The sequence below is a fragment of the Calidris pugnax genome, unplaced genomic scaffold (genome assembly GCF_001431845.1).
Source record: "Calidris pugnax isolate Ruff unplaced genomic scaffold, ASM143184v1 scaffold141, whole genome shotgun sequence".
In the NCBI taxonomy this organism is placed as follows: Eukaryota; Metazoa; Chordata; class Aves; order Charadriiformes; family Scolopacidae; genus Calidris; species Calidris pugnax.
The window spans coordinates 452,318-466,846 of record NW_015090902.1 but is presented as its reverse complement, the minus strand read 5'-3'; the positions used below and the strand labels follow the sequence as shown (position 1 = coordinate 466,846).

Here is a 14,529-nt window from a genome sequence, read left to right as displayed (position 1 = left end):
TGAACTTATCAAGATGCAGCTGAACAGCTAGCGAAAAACAGCCAGCAAACCCCACAAACCATAGTCTGACAGCCCAGCATCTATTTTTGTGTTGGTAACAAACAGATGTCAGTGATGCGGTTCTGTGCATAAAAACAGCTCTTGCCAGTTTTGTCTACAATCTGTATTAAAAGTAGGCCAGGCAGCATGACACCTGAATAATTTTGGTGGTGAAATACATTATTAATAAAACTTTTTAAAATCTAGTCAGTATAGGCCCACTGGAATTGACTTGTCTAACAAATATTCTGTAGATTGTAAAATATTTTCTTTTATTTTCCTTCCATCTCTTTTCTCTTGGGTCTGCTGTGGGCGAAGACAAAACCTGGTGTCATTCGTCCTGTGCTGGTGAAAGGAAAGAGTGCGCAGCAACAGGAGGAGCCCTATCAACCCAATCCTTTTAAAAAGTACCTTGAAGAAATCAGTGATCAAGATACTAAGCAGGTGAGTAACTCCCGCTCTGAAGGATTTTGTAGCTTCAGCTAGTTGCCTTAAAGATGATGGAATAATCTTAGATCCTTATTTTTCCCTGGGTCTCTTCTATTATTGCAACGTTAGATTCCTCAAGGGGCACTTGGCTCCTGGAGGAGAATCTCCAGACTGGAGAAGGGCAGCTGAGCTTTCTACAGGCGTATTTTTGTTGGCAATCTAAAAACCTCTCCTGTTGAGAAGGAGACCTTTTCATGATATCTGTAGGAAGCACTGTACAAAAAAAGAGGAAATCCTGTGTTCCCCTGTGAAGCAGGTGTCTGGATCAGATCTACTAGAAAGGGCTCCAACCATTTGGGGTCCACCTGAATCCTCACTAAAGAGAAATGAGGACAACAAGGACCGGGCAAGGTTCCCTCTTCCCTGTCCAAAGGATACTGCAGAGGAGCCCCAGTGAGTTTCCATGTCACTCTGCAGCGCGTAGCTCCCTCAGGTCCATATTCATGTCCCTTCACAGCTTGAGGGGACAGGTCTTCTACCACACGCAAGGGTCAGTAACAGGTGGCCCATTGGGGGACAAAAGTGCTGCCTTCTCCCACAGACCTCAGCATAAAGCCATAGGATCATTTTGCTGACCTTATCTTATATTTGAGGCATTATCTCAGAGAAACCCCAGATACATGATTCTGTCTGCCCTTTCTTGTGCATTTGTGTTTATGTGCATTATTGTGGATTAAACTTTAACTGTGATACATAATCTGAATGTCCTGTAGGAGCTTATTATTAACCTATCCAGTATGTTTGGAAAATGTAGCCAGTAGTCCTCCTGTCATTATGTGAATAAAATACCTTATTAATTGATGTTCTCTTACTTCTGTGACTCTCTAGTCACATTAGAGAGAGACTTTAGCAATGGCAGTCCTCTCTTCTGCCTTTTATAACTGAATTTTTTAAAGATTTCCATTGTAGTTCTTTCCATTCCTACCCATATGTCTGACTTGCTATAGGATAATCCCAGCATTTCTCAAGAGTACAGCATCATTACAAACAGAGGAAGATTTATTTGCGGTATTAGTGTGTTCCAGCGACACGTATAGGTGGCATCAGAAGGTTTCTCATTCTATAGGTTCTATTAGAGTGCAGAGTTTCTGTAAAAAAAAATTTGCAGGGCAAATACAAACCTGGGGCTATTGCCACAGTCTGAAGCTCACTCACATTTGATGCTAATTGTGAAAATCAATCAACTTACACCTTATAAATTTCTTATGGTACATATTACTGAAATACTGAGGCCATAATACGTCCATGAATAAATGTGGTTGTCGTGAAAAAAAACAAAATTATACTATACAAAAGTGATGTATTATAATGAACTGAACAAATAATGCCCTGCCCTTTATGGATGGAAAAGTTAATTTCACAATGAATATGTTCAGTTTTGCTTCCTTTATTTGAAATAACAATGCCATATGCTTTAAAGTACTGATAAATTGTTATTTTTATCCTAACTTAAGAAATACCACAAGCTGCTGTAAAATACTTGTTATTTTGGGAGATCTCCATTAAGACATCCTTGTTCTGAAAAAGAAAGTACTTAGATGTGTATTAGATGGATTCAGTGATTTAACAGAAGCTGGTTTTGTTTGTGTGAGGAATGGCTATGTGATTCTAGTGGTGGTCTAATACAGCAATTAACGGTATGAAAATAGCCAGATTTGGGGAAAACACTGAAGTGCTGAACACGACAGCATATGCTTATGATTTCAGCTCTTCCCTCCCAGAGTAGGTTTATGGTGTTGATATAAGTCTCTTGCGAGTGGAGGTGACTTGGATGCCCGCATGAGGATGTTCACAACCTTCCAGCACCGGTGAAGCTCTCCTGGGGGGTTTCGGTGCTGTGAGAGGGTTGCAGCACTGCCTGTGGGACTGGGCTCTGTGCCCAGACAACAGCTTGAAGGTTGCAGTGGTTGTCTCTAATCACAAGGCTGTTAGCTCATAAGGACACTCATTCTCCCTCTTCACCTGCTCTCAAGTAGTTAAGCGTTTTTTTGACCGCACAGCGGCTGCTTTCCAAAGACTGGGAGGTTTTCTCACCGATATTACCCCCAAATCAGGTAAATTGACTGCTTTCATAGGATATGAGAGCTGTGGATTAAAACTAGGAGACTAGCAGCTAGGCTTGCTGATTTCTGTGGAAGAGCCAGTGTTAGTCCTCTTGTCCTCAAACAGGAACTTCGCATCTACTGTGGCTGAGGGCAAAACTCCTCATGCTGTTATTGATTTTCCCTGGTTTTCTTTGGAGATTTTCGCAGTCCTGCTGGGAGGTTGAGCTCTTACATTTCTGTCCTCTCCCTCTCTCTGCATTTTCTTTCCCTTTCTTTTTATACTATTGCCAGCAACACCCTCCCTAGGTGATGTCGCTGCCCCTCCTTCACCCAACCATCTTGAAAGGACAGACCCTTTCAGGCTGCATCTTGGAGGGACAGTACAGGCTAGATGAGGTTCCAGATGCCATCAACTTTATTAACTTCTTTCTTTTGATTTTTCTTAGACCTCTGCAGTAACCTCCCCTCCCTGCCAAACTTCCCAGTGTGACACTGAGCACTGGTGACTTTGTGAGTGACATTCAGTTTGAGACATAATGATGCAGCCAGCCTTAACTGCTGACCTTCAGCTTCACATCCCCATGTTGGACACACAGTTTTTTGCACAACAGAGAGCAGCTTGTTTGCTTTTCACTTCATTAAGAATTGTGCCCATGTGGAAAAGCCCATTTTCCTTGTAAAAAAAAATAGTAATTTTTCCTTTAACAGGCAGCTGTTCTCATGCAGATAATCCAATGTAATGGATGGAGACAAAAAGAGATTTCTAAATCAGTAATGATCTTCTGGAAAAGATATAGCTCTGCTCACAGATAGCCGTTTTTATCTGTGCTCTGGGTACACTGTATATAGATTGACACTGGTGTGACAATAAAATTTATAAACCAGGGAAAAATCCCATTTTATTTTGGTTTTTATTCATCTTAGTTTATGCTGCTTTCTTTTATTTCTTTTTCTTTTTTTTTTTTTTCCTGAGAGCATATACAACTTGTAGCACCAGCTATTCAGTGGATATCCCCTCATCAAACACTTGTTCCAGACAGAGTATAGTATTTCTGAAGTCCCAATTTCTGATGTTCTATTAAGCTTCCCACATTTTTAGATACCCTCACTGGAGATGGTAACTTTCGCATCATGAGATAGATAGGATTCTTTTCCTCTTGCTCAGCACATTTCAGTAATATTTCAGGAATTTTGCAATTATGCTCCAATTTGTTCAAAAAAGCACCATAATATTTACTGGAAGTATATGTAACTCGTGAGCAGTGCTGACATGACAGCTTCGTGAAAATTTTCATTTGAAACTGGGGAAAAAGAATCTTTTCGGGGGAAAAAGAGGGTGTTGTGTTACATGGTGGTATGAAAACAACTCACAATGGATGTTAGAGAATCCATGTCCTTGCAAATATTAATTACCAGAAGTGTACATAGGCTCCTTTGTCATTATATATAAACCACTTTGGGCATTGGAGGAGCAAGATAGGGATGAAGTAAAGAGATATGAGTTGGTGGGAAGCTGCCAGGCCACTTTGCCAGGGTTTATCATTGGTAGAAGCAGGGCTGGTGCCTCTGAGGAGGAGCAGGGGGAGGCCAGGTTGGTGGGAAGCAACGGCTGCCTGGTCCCATCGGCTCGTTTGCCCGCGCTCGCTCTTTTGGCAGGTGACACATTATTAGCTTCTGCTGGAACTAATCGCAGCGCTTGTCACAAATTTTCTGGGTCTTGAGCTCAAAGACAGAGCGTGCAAGGGAGTTTCTGCTCTGGACTCAGCCAGCCAAGCCGGTGAGAATTCAGGACGTATTGTGTCAACAGCCTAGACAAAAGCCTAGCACGAGATTTGTGCCAAAAGCTGGGTATGCCTCCCTGACTTTATCCCAAATCTTTTAAAAATACATTTTTTTTAAAAAGGATTTTATCCTTTATGTACAAAAAGCCCATATGTATTGGGGTTTTTTAACCAGAAACACTATTACCTGCTGACAACTTGCAGTAATGAAATACATTGTGTGTGCACCTTCACTAGTTTAACACTTAAATGGCTGAAAAGGCTTGTTAGAGTCTTGTTAAAAAGCCAGCAGTGCTCCTGCAAGTATATGGATAAGGCAGACCTTTTTGGGACACTGTTTTCAGATTGCTTTTCTTCCAATCCACTCTCTCAGAAAATGTCCCCAAACATGGCCATTTTATCCTAGTGTGCAATCCTCCTGGGCTTTCCTTTTCTGTCACCTGAGCATCAGCTGGGCTGCAGACAGGAGATAGCGCTGGACCCCACACTAAGGGTTTAATGGGACACCTACAGCAGGTTTTTGTGTGTGTACTTTCATGGTGATGAAAGGGCTTAGTGTAGAGCAATCGTGTTGGCATGAAGGTAGAGTATCATTCCTAGTTAATCATCAAGCCCCGTGAAATGTAAAAAAGGTGCAAGGCAAGCACTTTGATTTCTGTCCAAAGCTTCTTTTTATGCATCTGTTAATCTCTTTCTGTTTACTTTTCTTTTTTCATAGGAGACTGCTCTCCTACACCCTCTGTATCCAACTAAACTGATCCCTTCAACTAAGTCCCCTTTGCGTCCTCCGTCCGTCTCCCTCGCTGACTGTCTAAACCCTGGACCTTTCAGCCACTTGTCTTCCATCACGTGTGACGTTCACCAGAATCCTTATAGCCCTTACAGTCACAATTCTTTGTACAATAAGGTGAGCGTCAAGTGTGGTGTGATTCAAGAGCTTTGTCAGGCTATTAACCTTTTAATTCTAGGCGGAATTCAGCTGAGTCATTAGGATGCAATGCTGACGGGTGCTCTGGGAGACACATCTCAGAGGATCCTGTGTCTCCACTGTCCCTGGAGATATTACTGCTTTTCTTTCCCTCAGCACCGCTCATGTTGGGGCTTGCTTCCTCCAGACCAGCTAGGACAGGGCTCCAACCACTCTCTGTTCTCTAAAGTAGGAATAATATATTTCATCCTTTGTGCTCAGATTAACATATATCCACACAAAAGTAATAGGCTATTTCTTTTTTTCTTGGGGACTGAGGGAAGGGAGGCTGATGTGAGAGAAACACAGGCTTTTCCAGTGGCTTTATCTGTCATCTTGGGAAGCATGTATCTCTTGCCAATGCAAAGGGAATCTCACCCTTGCTGATATTTGTCCCTGGTTTGAAACAGCAGTGAAGAAGTTAAGCAAAATCTCTGTAGTCCAAGGTGTGTGGGTGACAGGGCTGGCTAATGTGCTTTGTAAGATGAAAACTGGGCCCTATGTCTTAAATGAAGTCTTTTCAAAGAACAGCTGGCACAAGGTATTTGTAATACCTCACCCTGTCTGGTGTTAGAAAAGCATCAGTTGTGGAAGTCCACAGAAGATGCTGTTTGGACCACTGAGATGCACCCCTCCCATGTCCTCTTTTTCTAACACAGACTCTGGCTGCAAATGCTCAAACCTTGATGCCAGGAGAGATAATCCCACTCCGAGATGTACAGTGTGCTTTATTTGGGATGCAAGAGGTTAAAAGACAGGCATTAGGTGCTGTTTCTTTAGGCTTTGTCATGCTTTCCTCAGCTGGGGAAGCACCAAGGTGAAATATGAATTACTAGTTCCAGTCCCAATGGGAGCTGAGGCTGCTTTGGAGAGAAGTATCACCTCTGTAGACCATGTATGTTGGTCAGCCATCAGACTGAATTTACTGTTTTATCCACTAATTACGATGGATTAAAACTAAAACTAAAAACAACCTTCTTTTCTGTCTTTGAGGCATCACATCAGCTAGACTTGGGTTTTCTTCTGTTTCGATTTTTACTGCACTGGGTTGAAATGTTTATTTAGGCAGCAATGATTTTACAATCGAGTATTTTTTGACAAGTTTCCTGGTTCATTTCAGGGCATTCACATGAACAAGCAAACAGTTCATATGACCGTTGAAGCCAGTTTTTATAATGAAAACGGGTATTTGCTCTTGCTGATGAAAACACTGATAGAAACTCAGAAATTTGAGTAGGAAGGCGAAGAAGGCAGGGAAAAATTGTCTGAAGATAATTAACATAGTGTATTTTTTTGCTTTGACGTGTCAGGTCTTTTCTCAAATAGGGATATTCTTGCTGAATAATTGCTGAAATAAGGAAATTTTGCTGCTGCTCTGACTTCCCATAGCACTGTGCACCCAAAACTCTTCTGAATGCAGAGGTCATGGGACCGCCCAGCCTATGTATTTGCATTCCACCCATATGGTGAGGATTACGAGGCCACAATTTTTTATTTCAAGGAACTTTTGTCATTCCAAGCAAGCTTTTGAACTTTGAAAATTGATAACTGCAGCCACACCTCCCTGATGTTAACAGTTTCTTCCTGCACACTGTAAATACAAGAGCTACATCCTCTCTTTGATTTCTTACATTTCTCTGTATAACATAAATTTGCTCTTTTTCTTGGTTCATTTTTTACTGTTTGCTGTTAGTAAATGTATTTCACATGGTTTTCCTGTAGGAATCATGCATCTGTAAACAACTTCTATTTTACTTTTATATTTTATAATTTTTTTTATATTATGTATACTTTATGTATTCTTATTTCCGTATTGAACTCTGACTCTATGTAAGTCTGCAATTTCCCAGACTTAAGCATCAAAGAAAAACTCAGAGGATCATTTAATTTTACTTCAAATATTTCCGCAGAGGCATTTTGAATGGTTAGGTCATCAGGGAGTTAATTGGGAGTGCTGTGTTTCAGATGAGGCCCTAGTACTGACCTGCTGAGACAATTTGTACAAAAAAGTTCACAAATTTGGGACATTGGTCCAGACCCCATGCAATGATATTGTTTGTGTTTCTCCAAATGCATGCCTTCATTTAGTTAATGTAGCAAGTTTTCTCTTCCGTTCCATAGGATTTAGTGAAAATCCACTGGAATCTATGATGTTAACCATGATTAGTACAAAAAAAAATCAATAATTAGATCTTCTGAAGGGGGATTGGTGAGAATGAAAAGGATTATTGAGACAAATATCTTTTTTGAGACTTTTTTGGAGAATTTTCAGTATAACTCAATTTACCATTGACTGTTTCCCAGTGTTTACAATAATTTTAATTATTGAATTATTAGCAATAATTTTAAAGTCTCAGCAAAAGAAGATAAGGTTAACTTACATAAAGTGAGACAACTCAGTTGTCAGATGTAGGTGAGATTTTTAAGCATTACTGGGAGTGTTAGTAAATATCTTTAGTAAATGTATTATATTGCTGAACCGATGTCACTCACTAGGTAAGTCTGGCTCAATACTTTGTGAAACAGAACAATCAGATGTCAATATTGAGTTAGGTTAATACAAACAGAGGTTTATTTATACAAGAAGTAACTATTCACCTCTTAAAATATGTTATTATTTTTTTAATGTTTCTGTTTTGGTCTATAGCATTAACATTCTTTGATAAACATTAATTTATATCATTTTCACGTGATCAATATTTAATATTTGAGTCAATATATGTTGGTAAAACCCCTGACAATATTTGCCTATTATATCTTGCAATAACCCTGTCTTCTGCAGCACCCGACTACAGTATGAGCTATTAATGTTTTTAAAAACAAATTATGTAATTTATTGCCATTTATTGTCATAAATATAAAAGTAACAGAAAACAGTACAGTAGACACATTATCAGGTGTTGAAATTTCAAACTGTTAGACCTGTTCCGTAAACAGCATCGTGACATCACGGGAATTTCTTTCCATTTGTTACTAAACCTGGACTGTTATGTCTGTAAATTCCCTGGAGTTCCCCACTCTCCACTCCTCATCCTTTGCCCTAAGAGGTAATACACACCGTGGCTTGCTTGCCATCTCCCCAGCCATCCAGTAAACACATGGTCAGTGTTCACAGGGTGACTCTAGATAGATGTTGTATTTCTAACTCTATGTTGTATTTTGCTTCATCTTCCACTAGAGGGCAAAACCCGTCGCCATAAATTCTTACAATAATTTAAAATACGTAGTAAATACACTATTGCGAATGGACAGGATGTGCCAGTGAATGGAGTTGCCACTCTTCACCCACACTTTCATTATAAAAAATTACCTTAAACAAGTGTTCCCTCAGAAATGGGAAATGGGACATGGGAAAAATGGAATGATCACCTATGTCTTATATTAAGGGAGGCTAGATATGATCAGCTCCTAAAACCAGTATCATTACATTTATGGGAGAGGGGTGTAAAAAAAGAATAATTGTCTCTATCTAAAATACTTTATTGAAAGGACACTGTGGTGTTGTTTAGGCAGATTGGACCCAGTGCCAGGTTGTTTTTGTTTGAAGCTCCACCAAGTACCGGAATCTTCATAGCTGATGGAATTACACAGATAAAGCTGAAAATAGACCTGGCAGGTTTTGTAGCTTATAACTGTTCAGAGTGATGAAATCCATAAATTGTGCCCCTAAACATTTCATAATGTGGTTTTAGCTTTGATGAGAGGACATGATGGGAACCAAGGTATTGTGTCTGACCTTCTGCTTGGAGAAAAGCAGAGGAGGCTGTCGCCTCTCATCTGTGTGCAGGGTGCTTCTGAAATAAAAATGTTGCTCATTCAAGTGAACTGATTTTGTTTTCATTGGTCTTGTCACCTCCCTTGTCCTCTCCTTGCCCACTCTGCCCCTGGGCACTAAGAGCTACTGCTCTTATTTACACTCCTTGGTCTTGAATATTTGTGAGAGTTTGACTTTTCATTATATAAAAAAGTTCATTATCCTTTTGATTGGAATAGAACAGCTCAGGAAGACGGACTTGAGCACAGCTATTGCAGTGATGGTGAGTCTGAGCTAACATTTAGCTCTGTGGTAAACTCCAAAGTGTGCTTCTGCAGGCAATCCTTCCAGCCTTTAACAGAGGACTGCATAGGGTGGAAGAGAAAAACTCTGGAACTGGAGTACTGTATCCAGTTCTGGTCCCCTCAATCCAAAAATGATGTGGAGAGACTGGAGATTGTCCAAAGAAGGGACATAAAGATGATAAAAGGGCTGGAGAACTTGCCCTGTGAGGAAAGACTGAAGGCATTAGATTTCTGTTCCCTGGAAAGAGAAGGTTTGGGATGGGCCTCATCACAGTATTCCAGTACTTAAAGAGTGGCTATGAAGAGGATGGAGGCTCTCTCTTCACAGGGAGCCACATGGAGAAGACAAGGGACAATGGGTATAATTTGCACTGGGAGAGGTTTCATCTTGTTATGTGAAAGAATTTTTTTCCAGTGAGAACAATCAATCACTGGAACAACCTCCCCAGGGACGTGGTGGAGTCCCCATTACTGAAGGTTTGTGTTTGGATGGAGTGCTAGATATTCTCCTCTAGGCTCCCATTCCCACAAAATGTTGGGCCCTTCCAACCTGGACTGTTCTATTATTCTATGATTCATATGGAGGCCCCATCATTATAAACGTCTGTCAAGGCAGAGAGCATTAGATTTTGGGAAACTGGCTGACATTTTGAAGGAGAAAGGAATGACCTGCTTAAGCGAAGAGGCAGGGGATGGGAGGGTGTATGTTCCTCAGCTTGGGACCACTTCTCGGTCTCTATAGACTTTCACACTGCCTTTTCCTTCTGCCAGCAAGGGGTGAGCACATGATTCATGTACCTCCCTGTGAAAATCTCCCTGTCAGTTAAATATTTAGCAGCACAGCCTCAAAATTGGGTTGGAGGGAACTGGCTTTTGGCAAGAGGTATGAGAAATGTTTAAAAATTACCATTTCTGTACCTGATCTGACAATGTTTATAAGAGTAAAGGTCCAGGCTTGTAGAAGACAAGTCTTCTTTAATGTCCAACTTTGAACTCAAGCCAATTTAATTTTTTTCCTGGATGTAAATGGAGTTTTCTTAAAATCAGTAAATGTTTTTGTGTTGGAAGTGTCAGCCTGCAATAATCACTTGCAGGTCTGCAGGCTCCTAGGTAAGCAGAATATTTAAAGGGAATCTTTATTATTTTTAAAATGAAATCAGTGGTGTTTACCTCGCCATCCAATCTCCTACTCATTGGAGTTTGTATTTGATTAATAGTAGCATAGTGGGAATTGACATTCTGTGAACACAGCAGCCTTTCAAGGTTGCCATGGAAAAGCACTTTTCTCCCAGACATCATCCCAGCTGCTTTTATTTCTAGAAAAGAGTTTCTGCCTCTCTTTTGAACTTTGATATTTAAATGCTGTACTTGTGTAGGTGTATTGTGGTTGATCAACCTTCTACTATCTGTGATCCAGAACAATTGCTTTAGTGTAGAAAAAGAAATCAGAGGCAAACAAGCCACTTCATTAGTGCTGTGCTACAAATTGGAGCTCCTCATTGGGAAAATATTGATGCTTAATATTGTTTTGTCTCCTGAGTATATTTTTTTATGGCATTGCTTGGGCTTAGTGAGCTGTTTTAATCATATCAGATGACATTTCTATCACTTTGGACTCGGCTTGATAATGCTTGCAGAAAATGCCTTGAGTTCTTGCTCAGCTCATCTTTAGAGAAAGGCATTTCTCCTGAAGCACTTCAGGAGCATCCTGCCTTGGTAATCAGTTGCTTTCTTTGAAGCCATCAAATTAGCAACAGAACATGAAGGTAGCTTAGGCTCAACAGGAGACACAGCAGCATGCACTTAATGGGGAGATTTCTTAAGTCTGACACTGCCTGGAGAGAACTCTGGTACCCACTCCTGCAGGGACAGCTCTTCCAAAGGACAAAAAGAAACTTATTACTGTGTCACTCCTTTTACCCTGGGTAGTTAGGCAACTTTAGAGCCTTGCTGTCTTATTTCCACTAGGAGAAGCTGTTGCTGGTAGGAAGCTGGTATTTCTTTGGTGTCCTTCTGTTCATTTAGAGAACACATGCACAAAATGTTGTTTTCTTGAACGCAGTAGGATCAAACCCCAGCAGGCACTTTCCACACTTAAAAATAGAAATGTGCTTCCCAGTGAATGCTGTGCCCAGAAGTGTCCACGTTTCCTCTTGGAACATATTTACAGCCACTTCTGTTGTTTTCTGCCTTCTAATTTGCACAGGCTGTCTCTGCTGGGGTAGCTTAAACCAGTCTCAAGCTCCAAAAAGTGCTTTAAAATGCTTTGTCTTCATTCTTATAAGTCTCTAGATAATATAAAACTTGAGTTCAGTCTTATGCCTGCCTTTCTAGGATGATTGCATCTAGTCTTCTGCATAGTGCCTTTCAGGCAGACACTTTTAATGCATAAAATAATATAAAATATAATAGAAATTCTGGCCCCAGCTAAAAATTCATCTTAGCCTTCTGTGTCTTCAAATTCATATGTGAACACACATCTTAGGAGAACAACCAAAGGAAATATAACAGTCCAAATACTCCATGACTGGATTTGGACTGGACACAACTCCGTTTCTAGGTGAAATTTGAAACCATAGAAAATGGGAATGTTAAAAAATAATTTCTATTAATGATTTGGCAAATGTGAACTGCAGCCTGGGGACATGTATTTGCTTGTAAGATAGTAATAAAAAAAAAGACAAAACAACAAAGAACAGAAGTCACTCAGAGGCAAAAGTTGTCATTAACAGCAAAAGCAGAAATACACTACTGAATGAAAAAAAATCAAACAATATTTGGTGGACATGTAGCCTATATGAGAAACAGAAATGATACTTCTATGTTTTTTATTGAAGACAGCAAGAAAACAAAGGCTGAAGGACAAAAATTTCATAATTAATGGAAACTGCCAAAATGCCTAGAGCTATAGAGAACTTTTTAGCTTAGACCTCACTGAACACAGATGTTTCTAGAGCTGATGAACCTTTGGAAACTCTACATTTTAAAGGACATATTGGTACAATTAGAATTCACTTAACTTTTATTACAGGTATTGATATAATGTGTACTCTGAAACATGTCCTGAATTAACTCCACTTCCAGTTATGTTAGAAAAAAGTATAAATGTATAATTGGTTCTGGTGAAATTCCAAGTCTGTACTTAGAGCTTGAATTAAAGAAGCCACTATAGGCTATATTACAGAGATGTTAAGAACTTCAAGGCATTAGTGGTTTTTTTTCTTTTTGGCAAAGTGTCCTGAACTTTGGTCATATATGATAAACTGTAAATGATAGTGCTAGCTTTATCTTTTCCTTAATTAAACAGTGGCTATAATTTCAGTAGTTCTACGATAGGCAGAATATGATCTTAATACCAATTTTATATAATAGTTGACAGTTACACATGTATATTCTTGAAAATTCAGTCAAAGTTTGTGGTTTGGATTTAAAGTAACTAAGGTCAAAGATCTCTGTTGCATGAGCAGCTTACTCAGAAAACAGTTTTGCCACTAATCTGGGGAGAACATATATGGGGAGAAGACTGGCTCTGAAAATTAAATCCATTTCATTTCCCACTCTCACCTGGAACAAGCTAAAATTCTTCAGCTGTTATCAGTCAATGAGCACTGAGCCCTTCCTGGGGCAGGGAAGCATCATCTCGTCTAAGCAACGACTCAATTTCTGTGAGCCCATAAATAAATAGCTCACAGTCAATATGCTTGGGGACATTTCCAACACTTGCATTGTTGAAAACTCTGAAAGATTTATTTCCTTTCTAATACAGATGAAAATTTGAAAACATTCAAATACTCCAGAAGTCAAAATGCAGCATTTGGGTTATATGACCTAACCCAAAGCAGATAGTGCTAATCTGTGTGATTAGAAGATGTCTGTCTACTCTGCTGCCTTACTCTATGGGTGTGTGCATATCCCTCCCTCCAGCTCCACTTAGAGATAAGGAATCCCTACTGCAAAGCTCTGTGACTCCTCCAGCCTCTGGTATTCAGATACAAATCTTTTAGTCTCGCCTGACTCTGGTGCCCCCACCAGACCTGTGTCCTGTGAGAACCTGTCAGGGACCCATGTTCTACATGCGAGTTGTCCCTCTTGTGCAGGTACCTACCAGTGTCTGGAGAGAGTTTTGAAATCTTCAAGTTAAAAATGCACAGGTACAATAGTGTGTAATAATGATTTGCAGTCAGGATGTTCTATTGCAGACCTGGCTGAAGACATGTTATAAATCTTTGTTGTGATCACTGTTTCTATTTTACATTTCCTTTTACACAGAGGTGAAATGTGCAAAAGAACTGGGTGCTTAACTGACTGAATTTCTGAAATGGATTTTATACAGTGTCATTTCAGAGAGACTATAGACATCATCATTATAAATTGTCCCTTTACATGATATATTTTCTCTCCCCTTAGTTGAATCTAGTCCTTTGTCTACTGTTGTGGATGTTTTATCATTTATTGACACCCTAGATTTCATGTTCTTCTACTCAGAAAAAGTGGTGATCTATAAAATTGTTTTATAAAAAAAGTTTGTTTGCTATGTGTGGATAAATAAACATTTTTAGTCTTTGAGAAATTATTATTTTTTTCCTATTGTGAAGGGATGACTTTGTGTTACATAAGAGTCTAGAGTACCTAATTTATTTTCTAAGTGGATTAAAGACTTAATAGAGTAGTTTGAAAGAATAGCGTATACTTGAATGTTCTCTGTTTACTATAGTTGAAACATTCTTATTTCTTATGTACATTGCCTCTCACTGGTTCCAAAGAATTTTAAACCTCTGTCTCAATTAGCAAAGGTCGCAGTCCCTCTAGAGGGTGACTTAGATTTATGAAAAAGGTCTTGTATTGAGAACACCTCAGAAAGTTTTATGTTAGTTCAGAGGCAGCTGTGATTCATAGCACAATAAAGATAAACTGACCTTTTAAAGGCAAATATGTCTTGCTGATCACTCTACAGAGCTAAATGAACAAAGGTCTAACTAAGATGTTATATAACAGCCTCTTTTCTGAGCCTTGACTGAGTCTGTAAGAGGTTCTTTTGGTATATAAGAGGTAAATAATTTCCTTTTGAACTTACATGCTGCAAGTACTTATAGATTGTCAGGATATTCTGCTCTCCTCAATACAATTGTTGTAGCCACACATGCAGATT

General features: G+C 39.5%; 1 protein-coding gene across 5 annotated transcripts in view; it reads left to right on the top strand.

Annotated features, from left to right (window-relative positions):
* The window catches only part of MLIP (muscular LMNA-interacting protein), a 135,506-nt gene that overhangs the window by 107,179 nt on the left and 13,798 nt on the right, over window positions 1-14,529 (top strand). For 4 of the 5 annotated variants that reach the window (XM_014948937.1, XM_014948936.1, XM_014948939.1 and 1 more), the window contains 2 exons: window positions 358-483; window positions 5,073-5,261. In XM_014948937.1, the coding sequence (XP_014804423.1) occupies window positions 358-483; window positions 5,073-5,261 (315 nt within the window). The remainder of the gene's footprint in view (window positions 1-357; window positions 484-5,072; window positions 5,262-14,529) is intronic. The other variant, XM_014948938.1, reaches the window with a different exon arrangement.